Here is a 16845-nt window from a genome sequence, read left to right on the forward strand (position 1 = left end):
ATGCCCTTTTCCGTCATTACAAAATGCTTCCTTGGAAGTAGAATAGTTTCTCCAATAATTGAGAGAGTTCTCATGCCTTTTACAATCATATCAACTATATATATATATATATATATATATCCCGTGGAATTGTTTTCCTTAACTTGAAAATTTGTATAGAATGCCTAACCAGTTATGCAGCCGCATCTTCGTGCTCTATAATCCTAGGTGAGTTTCACAAAAGTTATTAATTAATGGCTTCTGCTCCTTATTTTTCTTACTTTCATAATTTCTATAATTTCTGCCCCTGCCAAAAATTTAGCCAGAGCTTAGAGTAGTTAAATATTTGTTAGATAATGTATTCTGCGAGGTAGATAGTCTAATCAAATAGTTTTAAATGATTTTTTTATAAGCAAAATTAATTTATATTTTGAACCATATATATATATATATATATATATAAACCTTAAAATAAAAAATTTATAAAGACTGAGAGATAATACTTGTACAGTATTGAGTTTAATATATATAAAATTCTCTGATCTGATAATTTAAAAGATAGACAATGTGTTGGAATCAACACTTTTCTTCAAGGGTAATTAGACTGTACTTAAATTCATAGATATAATTGTCACTTAAACTGCATGCTGTAATTCATCTAGAGTTTTACCTTTTCTTTATAGCTTAGTTGTACGGAAAATCCTCTAACTCAAGGAGTGCAAATTAAAAGACTCTCAGCAAAATTCATGTGTTGAGCTTGGAATTTCTTTCACTAAAATGACTTAAATTTGACTTAATTCCTTTTATACCCTATATTCTCTCAAATTTTTTTTTGCAGGTAGTGTGAGACTCCAATAATATATAGGATATATTTTAGTGTTCAATATATGTGCAAAATATAATTAAAGTCCGCATCCATGTTTACTATACAATTCCGGCGGACATGGTTGTCATATATATGCCATAGTCACTGGAACCACTATTAGTTGGCAGTGGGAGCTAATTTTGGAAACTAAGATGTATATGAATATATATCAGGTACAAGAATAGAGAATTAGATAGATATATATAAATAGAACTGGTGCTTTGATTACAAAGGGAATATAATGCAATGTTAGCCCCATATGGCGAAAGCATATGGCACATTTTGTCTTATCCATACCTATATGAATCTCACTGTTCATAAAAAGTTGTATGTTGGTGGAATCCAATGCTGCTTTCTTCTTGTAATGGCTTCTTATTCAAGGTGTATGAAGAGATCGATCGATCTCTCTGTTAATTATTGGCAATCACATTTCTAGAAATTTGAATTCCTTTGTGGGTTCAGATACTGATGCTTCCCCTAAGTGCACTCCACTAATTATTACACTAGCTTCGACTACTATAACTTGACGTGCTGTTTCCAAGCCATGCAATCGGGTGAGTGGCCTTTACTTTTCTGTAAAAATCTTAATTAAACATGCTCTGGTGGTGTCTATATTCTAATACTACCATTCACATATGTGTAAAAAGTGTCTGTGACAGTCACCTGTCTAATGATCTTGCAAAAGTTCAAACAATGAGTTAAATCATATGATTTGAATATAGAATTCTTCTTCAACATCTTTAATCAACCTATAAATAAGGTGCAAATAAGGGGAAAATGTTTTTGTTTTTCATCATTGCTATACATAATAAGATCCTAGTTACCACCATGAATATGACAATTCTTTGATTTGAAGCTTCCTTAGCAAGTTTAGCTGGAATCAAATCCATACAGTACAAAATAATAATCCAGTAGGCAACCATGACAGCACAAGCAGTGCAATTAGGATGGTATTGCCCATAGAGTTCGATTTTGCATATCTTTAAGGATTTATTTTTGAAAAGTGGTAAGAACTACTGTGCTGGATATAAAAACCCCTGCTGCTGAGATGATTATCACTGCAATACCGAGAGGTCTGTATTTTTCAAGACCCGATTCTACGGGTCAAATCGACATTAGGATCTGAGCCAGTTTAAAGCCTCTGAGACTAATAGTAAGTCTTACTATTCTCAAACCCATTATCAAGACCAAAATCAAGGCCTAACATGTAAACAAAATAAAATAAAATATTATACATTTATTTGGGCCAACTCAACTCAATAACTATCAGAAATTTACTATTAGGAAAGTATAGTTCAACCCTGATTCACAGCACGTACAAATCATTTAATATCATTAATATTCATTAATAATATAATAATTTAATTAAAATAGTATCACGGTGGAGTTTTAAGAATAAAATAAATAATTAAATAAACTAATGAATAAATAAAGATTTCTAATTAACGAGGTTATAACTTGCGGGAAAATGAGCAGGTTAAACTCTCAAGAAAATTACTCCTCCTGTACCTAGGGAAAAATTATTGAACATGAATGAGCATTCAACTCAGAGAGTAAGATATTGATTTTAAATATAATTTTTATAACTGTCTAAATCTAATGCATTTCTATGTATAAAATGCAACACGTTCACATAATTCAAACAATTCAACCAATATTCGCACAAAAGATAATTTGGAGTACGCACGCATTTATGTGTCACATCAATACATATATGAGAGCTGATCTCCTATACAGCTCTCTTAATTCAATACCTGCCAGCGAGCTCAACTCAAGCAGGACTTTGGCTTAATGATCCGAGTGCGAGGGCCAACAAGATCAACTCAAAGTCGTGCTTACCCATACTTATCCATATATAAGGATCAGGTGCCAGCAAGTCATGCTCTAGCTGCGACTACCCGTCCTACCCATATCCATATTCATACCATACCCATGCCAACACACACACACACATAGAGCTCCAAATTATCTTAAGAGGACATCTACAAGCAAATTCCATAACATATGCAGCAAAGAAGCGTGCTTAGCATATAACTAATTATATACATACATATAAATGAATACATGAGCATGCCTTGAATATAAATTAATAATATTAAAATTACAAATAAAATCAATATTAAATTAACAGATTTATTGACCCGATTATAGATGGTCCGACTGGATAGAAAAAAGGCTAGCCGACACCAATCACCTATACAAACACACTAACCTCTATCAATTTACTAATAGAATTAATCAACTAATTTAATTAAAGAAGCAATAATAATATATAGGGTCTTGTCGAAATTTCGACAAAGTCTTCTTTATAATTGAACCTAATCTCCCTGCAAGAAAAACACAATAATAGTAACACACAGGGCCTCAGGCCCATAACATTTATTATAATGCCCATCCGGGGCTTATAAGAATACTAATTTAGGCCCAATCTTCCAAAATTATAACACGTATCCTTAACTCCTTTACAATTCACATAATTATTTTTAGCACTTCAAACATTATAAAAATATTTTTGGAGGTTCTACACATCGTCCTTGTGTTAATTACAATCATTTTACTTAATTTTATTAATCCAAAAATATTTTACAGATTTAACCAGCTAGCTTAAACAAGGCACAAACTGCACAACTTGAGTTAGGGATTATCTTTGTAAATTCTGCTATCTGTAATACATCCAAAACATCTAAAAATGCTGGAAATGACTGTAAACATGAACACCTTTCGGGACAGCCTCCTGAGCGTCTGGACTGGCCTGAAAACTCGATCCCTAGTGCTAGTGAGCTACCGTTTATCCGATCGCACCTAAACGAAACTCATAAATTGTTAACAATTATTATATAATTATTTTTAATTTACGAGAATCAAAAAGATTTGAAAATCTCAGCAAACAATCTGAATCATTCAATGATCACCTTTTTCGAATGATGTCCGATCAGAGGGGGGCTAGTTCCATCCAGAAAGTTTTGGCGTGCTGAGTCCAACGGTGGTCTAGGATCACCGGTCAGATCTTTGGATCAACTGGAATCTCATCGGAAAGTAGTTAAAAACTCATTTTTCTCTCTTCCTCATTTTGTGTGATTCCAATGACCACCGGAGCTACTAACAATGCAAACTCCTTCTCTTAGTTAAGAGGCACCGATTTGGGTTGTTAGCATTGCCGGAAGAACATTAGAAATGGCCATTAAAGTTTTGGTTTCTTCCTTGTGTCATAGGAAACAATGGAGGTTTTCACCTCCATTTAGATGCTGCTTGGATGTCAAGGAGAGTGTTCCGGCCTTCACTGGAAGTGCTGGACTTCGCTGGAGATGTTGGGCTGGCAGAACTCTTGCTGGCCATGGTGGTAAGCTCGCCGAAAAAAAAAAGGAAAACGGGGAAAGTCCCTTGTCGGGTTGCATGCGAGGGAGAGGACCAATTTTGGTCCCTCCTTCCTGATTGGTCAAAAAAACTATTCATTAGTTATTATTATTTTATTTTATTTTTAATTCTTTAATCTGGACGCAAGGTTCCATATTGGTAAACTTTGTCTTTTTTGTTTTTATTATTATTATTGTTATTGAGAATCTCCCAGGAAAGTAATAAAAATAATATAATTAATTTTTATATTTAATATTTTAAACTTAATTTATTAATTCATTTTATTTCTTTACTTAATAAATAACTTAAAATACAATTTAGTTTAATAATAATAACAATGATAATAGTAAATTTGATTAACAACACAATTTAATCAATAATAAATTAAATCTTAAAATCAAAATTGATAATACTAAAATAATAGTAATAACAATAGTAAATGATAATGTGGTAAAATATCTTAAACCCATTTATTCCTTTGTAATTATTATACCACAACAATATTCGATAATAAAATAATTTTATAATAAACTCTAAATCAAACACATTCTAAATTTAATAAACCAGAACATAAATAAAATATAAAAATAATGAAATTTCCCTAACACCAATAAATTTAATATAATAATAATAATAATATATTTAAACAAATTGTTTAAATTACAATAATATCAATAATATGATATTAGAATTGATAAAATTTATAATTAAAAAAATCGGGTTATTATAGTATTAATCATATTAATTAATGTTTCAAAATTAGAAAAGTGATTATAATACATACTATGACATTATCCCTCCTTTACAGCCAGTAAGATGTTGACATATAGTGCTAAAATGAATAAGACGTTGCTCACCAATCTTAATTAATGACAATGATTCTACACTAATAATTAATTAGTTTACTCAAGATTCTTCTTCTTTTTCTTGTATCAAATCAAAGTGTAGATTCTGATTTCCACCAACAACTTGAACATTTCTGACTATTTAATTAGGGTTCCTCCTCCTCTCCTCATACAAAATCTAATGGGGTTTGCTTAGGGATCAACAGCTGTAAAGCGGGGATTTCTGATTGTTGCACCCAAAGCACAAATCATGAAAAAATTTACTTCTTTATGGATTCGTACAAGACAGGTTAATGAAATGTTCCCACTAATTCAATATGATAAGAGACAAAAAGGGATACTTGAGAGGATGATGATTCTATTTCTATGCCATCAAAACCAATAGAGAAGCAAAAGCACCAGAGGGTTTATGCTTCTTAATTAATTAGACATTAATAATAATAATAATAATAATAAAGATATCATAGTACGTATTTCAGATGTCAACTGCTCTTGAATTTGAAGACAGATCGTATAGTATTTTAGATGGTTTCGAATTCGACGAGTATTTAACATTCAATTGAGATAAAATATTTAATAAATTAAATACATAATTAATATTTTTTTATAAATTAATAATAATTTATTAAATTATATTAAAATTAATAACTCCATATAATTTATAAAAATTATTAAAAAATAAAACTAATAAATTTTAATATGTATATTTAAGAAAATAATTTTATAAAACAATAAAATCAAATAAAAATATTATTTTATTATTTAAAATGATTATTTTTTATTATATAATTTATTAATTATTACTCAATTCAATAAATAAAATAAAACATCTGCTTTTAAATTTTTAGATAAATCATCTATTGAATTAGATAATTGAATAAATAAATAGATGGAAAGGTGGTGTAAGCTGTAAATTCCAATGTTAAATTGTAGAAATTTTATATGTTTGTTTCTGGGTAGGTCCAGGTTGTGCTTCAATTTCAAGGAAAATAAATAAATCTTAAAATGAATAGATAATGAATTTTATTTTGTTTTTTTATAAAAAGATTAATTAAAATTTTCTGATTTATTATATTTTGAATTGTGTTGATTACATGCATAAATTGATACTTAATTTCCATTACATGTATTATATGTATATTTTATATTTAGTAAAAAATTTAATAAATTGAATATTAATTAATAAATTACACAACCACATATAATTTTTTATTATAAAAATAATAATATAGCACCAACTAGAACAACACTATGAACAAAGAAAAAAATTTACATTCCTTAATGTTTTGAACCTTAATTATCAAAATGATATTTTTGGAATTGGATTAGTGGCGTAGCGTGAGATTACTTATTAAGCAAATTTTACTTGTAAATTTAGGAATTCCAATAATGAAATTGTTCTTATTGATATAATTATTTTGTTTAATGTTAATAATCCAAAATTTTGCTTAATTTTATAATTTTAACAAATTTATAATGTTCTTTTAAAAAAATTATTATTATTATTTTTTTTTTTGATATTTGGAAAATTTTCTGTGAGAAACATGGAGGGCGCCAGGCACCAGCTTCCATCGATATCTATCCAAACAGCACAAAGCTCAGACAGCATGTTTCCTTGCTCCAAAGCGACTGCGTTTAGCCTTCTCAACAAGGCTAAGCAGCTGCGCAAGTTACCATCACCCGCTCCTACTCTCTCGCCTTTCTCGGCTCTCCTCCGCACCTCCGTCACCATGAACAACGACGCCGTCCATTCTCCCTATCTCGAAGCCATATTTCAACTGAAGCGTTCACTCAGATCGAAAATTCACAAAGAGCTCAAGAACATGGGCCCAATTAAGCGATCTCAAGAAGGTATTCATTGCCATTTCAAGTGTTTGTTTATTTGTCTCATTGAAACTTCACTTTCTCAGTTTTCTTTGTTTAAACAACAATTGCAAATGCCAAGTTGCTATCTATCGCTTAATTTATTTTGTATATTTGTAAATAATGCAATCCAGAGCATTGTATTGGAAGCTCCATGGTTCAAAGCTACTGAGAGCTTATGTGCGTACGTAAGCTGTGTTTCTTTATGGGAAGTCGATACATCGAGAATTCTATCACAAGTTTTATCTAACACAGCCCGAGGTGAGTTCTGAGTTCCTCTATCTAGTTATAAATTTCGGCATTAGCAATTAACTTCTTGGGAGATCCTTAAATTATGATTTATGGACATACTGTTACAAGTTATCAAGTCGTGTACCAGTCTAAGAGGAAAAGGGACTAAAACTCTGTTTATATTCATCGAATGGGCTTATATTTTATCCCATTATTCTCTTTTTCTTTGTTTTCTTTCCACCTGGGTTGTGTGTAGACTGTAGAATGTAGATGGTAAAGAAAATTAATCACTACAATTCAGGCGTACAAGATGGGATTCTGGCCTTTGAGCATCATTGTTCGTGAGTTCACTACTACTCAATGTTGTTTAAGAAAATTGTGATTGTTTATCAAGGTTAATAGACCATGTAAAAGTTCACTGATTGGTGGCCTTAACCTTCTTTTTAAATTTCATGGTTGGTAAAATTTTCAGCATTTGGTAATTGCATGCATCTATATTTATTTAGCCTATTTGGAGATTCTTAACTCCGCCTAAGTAGTTTGCGCTTAGCCGGTCCCAAGTCCGGATAAAGGATGAGTGTTGCGGTAGTGTTGCGGTAGGTGACAACTCAACTCAACTCAACTCAACTAAGCCTTTATCCCAAAAATTTGGAGTCGGCTATATGGATTCGCTTTCTCCATTCTGAACGATTTTGGGTTAAATCCTAAAAAATGTGTAATGCTTCTAGGTCATGTTGTACTACTCTCCTCCAAGTTAATTTAGGTCTACCCCTTTTTTTTTTCTATCCTCTAATCCAATGTGCTCTACTTGTCTAATTGGAGGCTCCATATGTCTACGCTTCACATGACCAAACCACCTCAATCTCATTTCTCTCAACTTATCTTCAATTGGCACCACTCTTACCTTTTCTCTAATATTCTCATTACGGATTTCATCTAATCTAGTATGGCCACTCATCCACCTTAACATTCTCATCTCTGCAACTCTTATCTTAGATGCATATGACTCTTTCAGTGCCCAACACTCACTACCATATAACATAGCCGGTCGTATAGCTGTACGGTAAAATTTTCCTTTCAATTTATTGGGAATCTTACGATCACATAAAACTCCCGTGGCACGTCTCCACTTCAACCATCCAGCTTTAATCCTATGACTAACATCCTCCTCACATCCCCCATCTACTTGAAGGACTGAGGCTAGATATTTAAAGTGATTACTTTGGGGCAGTATCACTCCATTCAAACTAACTCCTTCCTTATCACCAGTTTGGCCTTCACTGAACTTGCAATGCATGTGTTCTGTCTTCGTTCTACTTAACTTAAAACCCTTTGACTCTAGAGTACTTCTTCAAAGTTCTAACTTTTTATTGACTCCTTCTCGTGTCTCATCTATCAGAACAATATCATCCACAAACATCATGCACCAAGGAATACTCTCTTGTATATGTTTCGTCAGTTTATCTAAAACTAATGTAAAAAGGTAAGGGCTTATGGCTGATCCTTGGTGTAATCCAATTGAGATCGGAAAATCTCTTGTGTCCCCTCCTACTGTGCGCACAATAGTAGTTGCTCCTTCATACATATCTTTCAATACTTTTATGTACCTAATAGATACCCTCTTTTGTTCTAACACATTCCATAAGACCTCTCTTGGAACACTATCATAAGCTTTCTCCAAATCAATAAAAACCATGTGTAGATCTTTCTTCACATCTCTATATTTCTCCATCAAGCTTCTAATGAGAAAGATCGCTTCCATAGTTGAACGACCGGGCATGAAAACAAATTGATTGAGAGAGATAGAAGTATCATGACGTAGTCGATGCTCCACAACTCTCTCCCACAACTTCATAGTATGGCTCATGAGTTTAATTCTCCTATAGTTTGAGCAACTCTATATGTCTTCCTTATTTTTAAAAATAGGTACTAAAATACTCTTCCTCCATTCATCAGGCATTTTCTTTGAGTTTAGAATTTTATTAAATAATTTAGTTAACCATGCCACTCCCATATCTCCCAAATACATCCACACTTCAATTGGTATTTCATCGGGTCCACAGGCTTTACCCACTTTCATTCTCTTAAGTGCTTCCTTTACTTCTAAAGATCTAATCCTTCTAGTATAATTCACATTCTTTTCTATTGTTCTATAATCTATATTCACGCTATTACCATTTTGACTATTATTAAAGAGATCATTAAAATAATTTCTCCATCTTTCTTTAATGTCCTCATCTTTCACTAACACTTTTCCTTCTTTATCCTTAATGCACCTAACTTGATTGAGATATTGACATTTCCTTTCTCTCCTCCTTGCTAATCTATAAATATCTTTCTCCCCTTCTTTAGTTCCAAGTTTCTCATATAACTTTTCAAAGGCCTGTGCTCTTGCTTGACTAATTGCCTTTTTTGCCTCTTTCTTTGCTATCTTGTTCTGTTCATATGCCTCATTATTATCACATTTAGGTAATTTCTTATACCATTCCCTTTTTCCCTTCACTGCCTTTTGTACTTTCTCATTCCACCACCATCTCTCTAAGTACTTTTCTAGCTACTTCTCGAATCTTTGATGCCATCTGTATCCACATATCATTGGACTCCATATCCAGCTTCCATGCTTTGGACTCGAGAAGTTCATTTTTGAACTTCACTTGCTTTACTCCTTTGAACTCCTACCACTTTGTTCGAGCTACACTATTTCTTCTGACCTTACTTGAATTGTTCCTAAACTTGACATCCAAGACCACCAACCGATGTTGACCTGTTAAAGCCTCTCTTGCAATCCTTGCATAGAGCTCTATTTGTCTTCCTAGTTAAGAGGAAGTCGATTTGGCTTCTATGTTGCCCACTTTTGAAAGTCACTAAATGTGACTCTCTTTTTATAAAGTAGGTATTTGCGGTAGGTAACAACCAGCGTAAAAATTTCGTCACACCTTATGATATGGATTCAAATGATATAAACGTTGGGGCGTCCTCTACTAACGACGCGCTACATCGGAGCCCGAGTGTAGTGAGAAATATGCAAGGGTTTAGGGCGTTCACCGAAAGCGATGCGCCATGCCGGCGCCTGGGTGTGGTGTTAAGTGAGCAAGGGTTCCCACATCATGGACGGGTGTGGGTAAAGAAGTTAGTTCATAGGACAGATAGTAGAACAAATAGTGGAACAGAACACAAGATAGATATAGAAAATAATAGAAGATATCATAGAAAGAGACCAATTAGGAAGGAGCAGGTTAGGAGGAGGATTAGAGTTGGTACTTGGAATGTTGGATCACTTACAGGAAAATTAATGGAGCTTGTGGATACCTTGGAAAGGAGAAGGGTGAATATTGCTTGCATTCAGGAGACTAAATGGGTAGGAGAGAAAAGTAAGGAAGTGGGTAATTCAGGGTACAAACTGTGGTTTACCGGAAATGAGAGAAATAAGAACGGAGTGGGCATAATCATAGACAAGACATTGAAAAACGTAGTAATAGCTGTGAAAAGAGTAGGAGATAGAATTAGGGGTGTGCAAACGGTCGGTTCGATTCCGAACCGAACCGAACCGACAAAACAGAAAATTGAAAATCAAAATTTTTAAAAACCGAATCGAACCGATTGATAAGAGAAAACTGAACCAAATCGAACCGATAAATATCGGTTCAGTTCGGTTTTAAACCAATCAAACCGAAATTTATAAAATTTTATATTTTTAACATTAAATCTAAATAATAAAAACATAAAAACAAAAAAAATTAGAAATCAAAACTCAAAAATCTTAAGGTTCGGTTCGGTTTTCTTTGATTTCGGTTCGGTTCAATTCGGTTCGATTCAATTTGATTCGATTTTTTTTTATTTCCTATATATATTAATAATTTCGGTTTAGTTCGGTTTTTTTTTTATTTTTTTTATGAAAACAACCGAACCGAACCGATTAACCGAAATTATCAAAATTATAAACCGAACCGAACCGATTAAATTTTAAAACAGAACCGATTGAACCGAATTAATTGGTTCGATTCGATTTTTCGGTTTAAACCAAAAACTGCTCTCCCCTAGATAGAATTATGCTAGTAAAGCTAGTACTAGAAGGAGAAACAATAAATATAGTTAGTGCTTATGCCCCATAAATAGGACTAGACAGTGAGAGTAAACAAAGGTTTTGGGAAGATATGGATGATTTAATGCAAAGCATACCGAATGAAGAGAATGTTTTCATTGGTGGAGATTTGAATGGACATGTAGGAAGTGATAGACAAGGTTATGAGAATGTTCATGGAGGTTTTGGTTTTGGAAGTCGAAATGAGGAGGGAAAAAACATTCTGGATTTTGCTATGGCATACGACCTAATACTAGTAAATACCTACTTTATAAAAAGAGTCAAATTTAGTGACTTTCAAAAGTGGGCAACATAGAAGCCAAATCGACTTCCTCTTAACCAGGAAGACAAATAGAGCTCTATGCAAGGATTGCAAAGTCATTCCAGGAGAGGTTTTAACAAGTCAACATCGGTTGGTGGTCTTGGATGTCAAGTTTAGGAACAATTCAAGTAAGGTCAGAAGAAATAGTGCAGCTAGAACAAAGTGGTGGGAGTTCAAAGGAGTAAAGCAAGTGAAGTTCAAAAATGAGCTTCTCGAGTCCGAAGTATGGAAGCTGGATATGGAGGCCAATGATATGTGGATACAGATGGCATCAAAGATTAGAGAAGTAGCTAGAAAAGTACTTGGAGAGTCTAAAGGACATGGACCACCCTCAAAAGAGAGATGGTGGTGAAATGAGGAAGTACAAAAGGCAGTGAGGAGAAAAAGGGAATGGTATAAGAAATTACCTAAATGTGATAATAATGAGGCAGATGAATAGTACAAGATAGCAAAGAAAGAGGCAAAAAAGGCAGTTAGTCAAGTAAGAGCATAGGCCTTTGAAAAGTTATATGAGAAACTTGGAACTAAAGAAAGGGAGAAAGATATTTATAGATTAGCAAGGAGGAGAGAAAGAAAATGTCAAGATCTCAATTAAGTCAGGTGCATTAAGGATAAAGAAGGAAAAGTGTTGGTGAAAGATGAGGACATTAAAGAAAGATGGACAAATTATTTTAATAATCTCTTTAATAATAGTCAAAATAGTAATAGAGTGAGTGGAGATTATAGAATAATAGAAAAGAATTTGAATTATACTAGAAGGATTAGATCTTTAGAAATAAAGAAAGCACCTAAGAGAATGAAAGTGGGTAAAGCCTGTGGACCCGATGAAATACCAATTGAAGTGTGGAAGTGTTTGGGAGATATGGGAGTGGCATGGTTAACTAAATTATTTAATAAGATTCTAAACTCAAAGAAAATGCCTGATGAATGGAGAAGGAGTATCTTAGTACCTATTTTTAAAAATAAGGGAGACATACAGAGTTGCTCAAACTATAGGGGAATTAAACTCATGAGCCATACTATGAAGTTGTGGGAGAGAGTTGTGGAGCATCGACTACGTCATGATACTTCTATCTCTCTCAATCAATTTGATTTCATGCCCGGTTGTTCAACTATAGAAGCGATTTTTCTCATTAGAAGCTTGATGGAGAAATATAGAGATGTGAAGAAAGATCTACACATGGTTTTTATTGATTTGGAGAAGGCTTATGATAGTGTTCCAAGAGATGTCTTATGGAATGTGTTAGAACAAAAGAGGTTATCTATTAGGTACATACAAGTGTTGAAAGATATGTATGAAGGAACAACTACTATTGTGCGCACTGTGGGAGGGGATAAAAGAGATTTTCCGATCTCAATTGGATTACACCAAGGATCAGCCATAAGCCCTTACCTTTTTATATTAGTTTTAGATGAATTGACGAAACATATACAAGAGCGTATTCCTTGGTGCATGATATTTGCGGATGATATTGTTCTGATAGATAAGACATGAGAAGGAGTCAATAGAAAGCTAGAGCTTTGGAGAAGTGCTCTATAGTCAAAGGGTTTTAAGTTAAGTAGAACGAAAACAGAATACATGCATTGTAAGTTCAGTGAAGGCCAAACTGGTGATAGGGAAGGAGTTAGTTTGAATGGAGTGGTACTGTCTCAAAGTAATCACTTTAAATATCTAGGCTCAGTCCTTCAAGTAGATGGGGGATGTGAGGAGGATGTTAATCATAGGATTAAAGCCGGATGGCTGAAGTGGAGACGTGCCACGGGAGCTTTATGTGATTGTAAGATTCTCAATAAGTTGAAAGGAAAATTTTACCGTACAGCCATACAACCGGCTATGTTATATGGTAGTGAGTGTTGGGCACTGAAATAGTCGTATGCGTCTAAGATAAGAGTTGCAAAGATGAGAATGTTAAGGTGGATGAGTGGTCATACTAGACTAGATAAAATCTGTAATGAGAGTATTAGAGAAAAGGTAGGAGTGGTGCCAATTGAAGATAAGTTGAGAGAAGGGAGATTGAGGTAGTTTGGTCATATGAAGCGTAGACATACGGAGGCTCCAGTTAGACAAGTAGAGCACATTAGGTTAGAGGATAGAAAGAAAAAAATGGGTAGACCTAAATTGACTTGGAGGAGAGTAGTACAACATGACCTAGAAGCATTACACATTTCTGAGGATTTAACCCAAAATCGTTTAGAGTGGAGAAAGCGAATCCATATAGCCGACCCCAAATTTTTGGGATAAAGGCTTAATTGAGTTGAGTTGAGTGGAGTTGAGTTGGAGATTCTTACAATTCATTTTGAACTCAAGAGGATGATAGTCAGAGAAGGAAAAAGCTTTATGTTCCACTTGTGGAGGACAAGAATAGCAATATGAGAATGCTCAAGATATCCATTGTTGATGATCTGATTTCAAATTCAATAAATATTCTTGAACCTGCCTTGGTAGATTCTGAGCGAAATCATCGCGAAGATGGTATAAAGTTCATTTTTTCTTGTAGTTTCACAATGCTTAAAAAGTGATGATTTGGTGATCTTGAAATTTGTGATTCATTTCTCATGTGGTTGGTGAAGGCTATTATTTATCTGTTGGTCATATTTGATACAGTTATGCAGGCACGTGAGCCAGTTGACTTGGTCATCCTACCTGGTAAATCATCTTTACAATTTCTATCTTCTGTCTATTAACACTTTACACTCGCTATGTAATTTTTTGCCGCTCCTTCTATTATCTCATTTTATTTCCCTTTATGCCAGGTCTTGCATTTGACAGATCTGGAAATCGTTTGGGCTGTAGTGGAGGGTGGGTTAATGCTTCTTAGCCATGGGTTTGCCACGTTCCCTTTTAGGTTTTATAAAATTAGAGTTTCTGGGTTTTTATTCTTATATAGCAGCATTATGACACTTCTGTGCGTATTAATATGTTAGGTTAAGAAATTAAGATATGGCAGTTTTGCCTGTATTGAATTGTTTTTTGACAGGCAAGAATAGGAATTCATCTACAAAATAACAGTCATCATAGAGCTAATAGTTGATTAATTCATATTTTTTATGATGATCGGTAGACTTGAGTGAGTGTAATCAGGGGCGGAGGGAGGTGGGGGGGACTAGGGGGAGCCTTGGTTCCCCCAACCCTTCTAAATTTTTCCTGTATACATATATATATTTAGAGAAAAAATTAATTTATTTTAGGTAAAATTATTTTATTTTAGCTATTAGCCTTCTCAAAAAAATAATTATATTATTTTATTAAGATATTCAAAAATTTTCTAAAGTATTAGCACTCTTGAAAAAAATTATAACTTAATTACACTCTATCATGGTATTTTTAAATATACAATATTAACTATTTCAAAATATACAGTGAATAAGAAATATATAGAGAATAAGTGTAATTAAACAATATATCGAATCAATAATGTTAGCCCATTCAAAAATAATTTTCTGGCTCTGGCCCTAAGTGTAATTGCAGAAACATAGATATGTGGTGATGAACAGTGAGTTCTGTAGTTTAGACACAGCAACATGCGTGCCTGTGTGCCAATTCTGTTGCATTTCTAGTCATATTCTTATCATGTTATTTGTATATTTCTCAACTCTTGAAACATCTGGTAGATACTGTGATGTGTTCCTGAAGAAGTGCCAAGACCTTGCAGCAGAGTGGAAATGGAAACAACCCCTCCTTGGTAAGTACCTGAGTGTTGTTGGTTCTTGCTGTTACCCAGCAGTGATAGTGCATACCGCAGGACATTAATATTGCATGCTTTATCTACGTGTTTGCATCTGTTTCTGGATGCAGTTGCACTGGCATATTCTCTGCATATCATGGAGGGAGGAGCCATACCTGTTACTCCAAATGATGTTCCTGTAGATGCTCTTGTCACCCCTGCTGGTTTCATTCCAATAGCCCAACTGCTCTGGAAGGGTGCCATAAATGAAAATGTCTCTTTTCCACTACGTATCTTGAAATTTTGCTTCACATCTTTGCCAGAAGCAGCTTCTGTTTATAATGAAGCATCAGAAGTAATTTATAATCCCTCCGCGTTCTTGAGTTACTGTAAGCAGAGTTGCTCTGGGCTAAAGGGAGCATATTTCTTTGCAGCAGTTACAATGCAGATACAAATCGTGGTGATCACATGATAGAAAACAATGTGGAGCAGTGCACTATAGTATATCATGATTTTGGTAAAAGCATGCAAAACAATCAGAGGTTAGATCGACTGCCATCGGTAGCATATCCTTGGGGCAACCCCCTTGGCTAACGTCTTGGAAAAACCTTTCTATTAAAAAAATTCAAGCAGTTACTATTATTCGCCCAAACCATTTTCAAATATTTTATTTAGCCCCTTCATTTAATTTTTTTTTTATAAATTATTTAAAATAATATTACTAGTTAATTAAATTAAAGACCTATTATTAAAAATTAAATCAAGTCATCAATGGTTTTAATTTAATGGTAGTGAAATCGTTTTTAGAGTTACGAGATTTCAAAGTAAGTCTTAGTTATATTTATAAGGGAAAAAAAAATCATATCCATGAACCACGTTAATTGCAGTAGCTTTCTTGAATTAATTAAGGTTTTGGCCTTTTATAATGAAAAAGTAATATATCGTCTTTTATAATTAGAATAAGAATTAATTATAATTAAATTTAATTTTATCAATTTAAATTTATTAATATATAATTATTGATATACAAATAACAAATATGTGAAATATATATATATATATATATATATATATATATTAGTTCTGATTCTCATTCTTGATTTGGTTACCCCTTTGATTCTGTTTAAATTTTGAAAAAAAAAAAAGGCACAAATTTCATTCAATTCGATTTTTATGATATAAATTTTCTTTTAATTGAGATTCAATGTGGATTTCTTTTTAATTATATTTGTTTTATGTAAAAATATTTCACAATATCAAACTAATAATATATATTTATATATAAATATTTATATTTTAATAAGATTAAAATTTTAAAAACAGCTTTATCTTTTAAAAATAATATTTTTTATAAATAATTTATTTTTTTCTCTGATTAAAAAATAATCTTTTATATTTTTTAAAATAATTTAAACACTTATAAATATAAAAAATATATATAATATATATTTTTTTAAATTTATCGCAAAACAAACATTTCATTTTGATTTGAGATACCCAAAAATTATCCGCTGCCTCGCTTGTCCTTATCGTCATCTATGTGGTTAACAGTCAACATGTCCGAAAGGTAGCTGAATTAAAACTTCGACCTTGTTTCAGAGGAAACATTCATAACTGTGAGTCAAGTTCTCGATAAAAAT

The 16845-nt window shown here is 33.0% G+C and overlaps 1 protein-coding gene across 3 annotated transcripts; it reads left to right on the plus strand.

The window, feature by feature from the left end:
- The first annotated feature begins 6556 nt into the window (after positions 1 to 6556).
- Positions 6557 to 15857, plus strand: LOC110643966 (5-formyltetrahydrofolate cyclo-ligase, mitochondrial). Of its 3 annotated transcripts, XM_058152821.1 has the most exons (7): positions 6557 to 6894; positions 7027 to 7171; positions 13865 to 14013; positions 14146 to 14187; positions 14295 to 14340; positions 15153 to 15223; positions 15337 to 15857. In XM_058152821.1, the coding sequence occupies exons 1-7, from the start codon at positions 6588 to 6590 to the stop codon at positions 15675 to 15677; spliced, it is 1101 nt and encodes a 366-aa protein (XP_058008804.1). In that variant the 5' UTR covers positions 6557 to 6587; the 3' UTR covers positions 15678 to 15857. The 3 variants fall into 3 exon arrangements, 2 of the variants coding, with proteins under 2 accessions (XP_058008804.1, XP_058008803.1); XM_058152820.1 differs by lacking the exons at positions 6557 to 6894; positions 7027 to 7171 and having other exon boundaries at positions 7731 to 14013; positions 15337 to 15560; positions 15640 to 15857; XR_002492736.2 differs by lacking the exons at positions 13865 to 14013; positions 15153 to 15223; positions 15337 to 15857 and having other exon boundaries at positions 6559 to 6894; positions 7041 to 7167; positions 14295 to 14595.
- The last annotated feature ends 988 nt before the right edge of the window (positions 15858 to 16845 follow it).

This window comes from Hevea brasiliensis, chromosome 9 (genome assembly GCF_030052815.1).
Source record: "Hevea brasiliensis isolate MT/VB/25A 57/8 chromosome 9, ASM3005281v1, whole genome shotgun sequence".
Taxonomy (NCBI): domain Eukaryota; kingdom Viridiplantae; phylum Streptophyta; class Magnoliopsida; order Malpighiales; family Euphorbiaceae; genus Hevea; species Hevea brasiliensis.

Excerpts from the sequence above, each read along its gene's own strand:
- LOC110643966 (XM_058152821.1), top strand. The coding sequence starts at position 6,588 with ATGGAGGGCGCCAGGCACCAGCTTCCATCGATATCTATCCAAACAGCA. Across the intron at positions 7,172-13,864 it reads TCTAACACAGCCCGAGGTGA|AAGGAAAAAGCTTTATGTTC; the intron begins GTTCTGAGTTCC and ends TGATAGTCAGAG. Across the intron at positions 14,341-15,152 it reads CGTTTGGGCTGTAGTGGAGG|ATACTGTGATGTGTTCCTGA; the intron begins GTGGGTTAATGC and ends AACATCTGGTAG.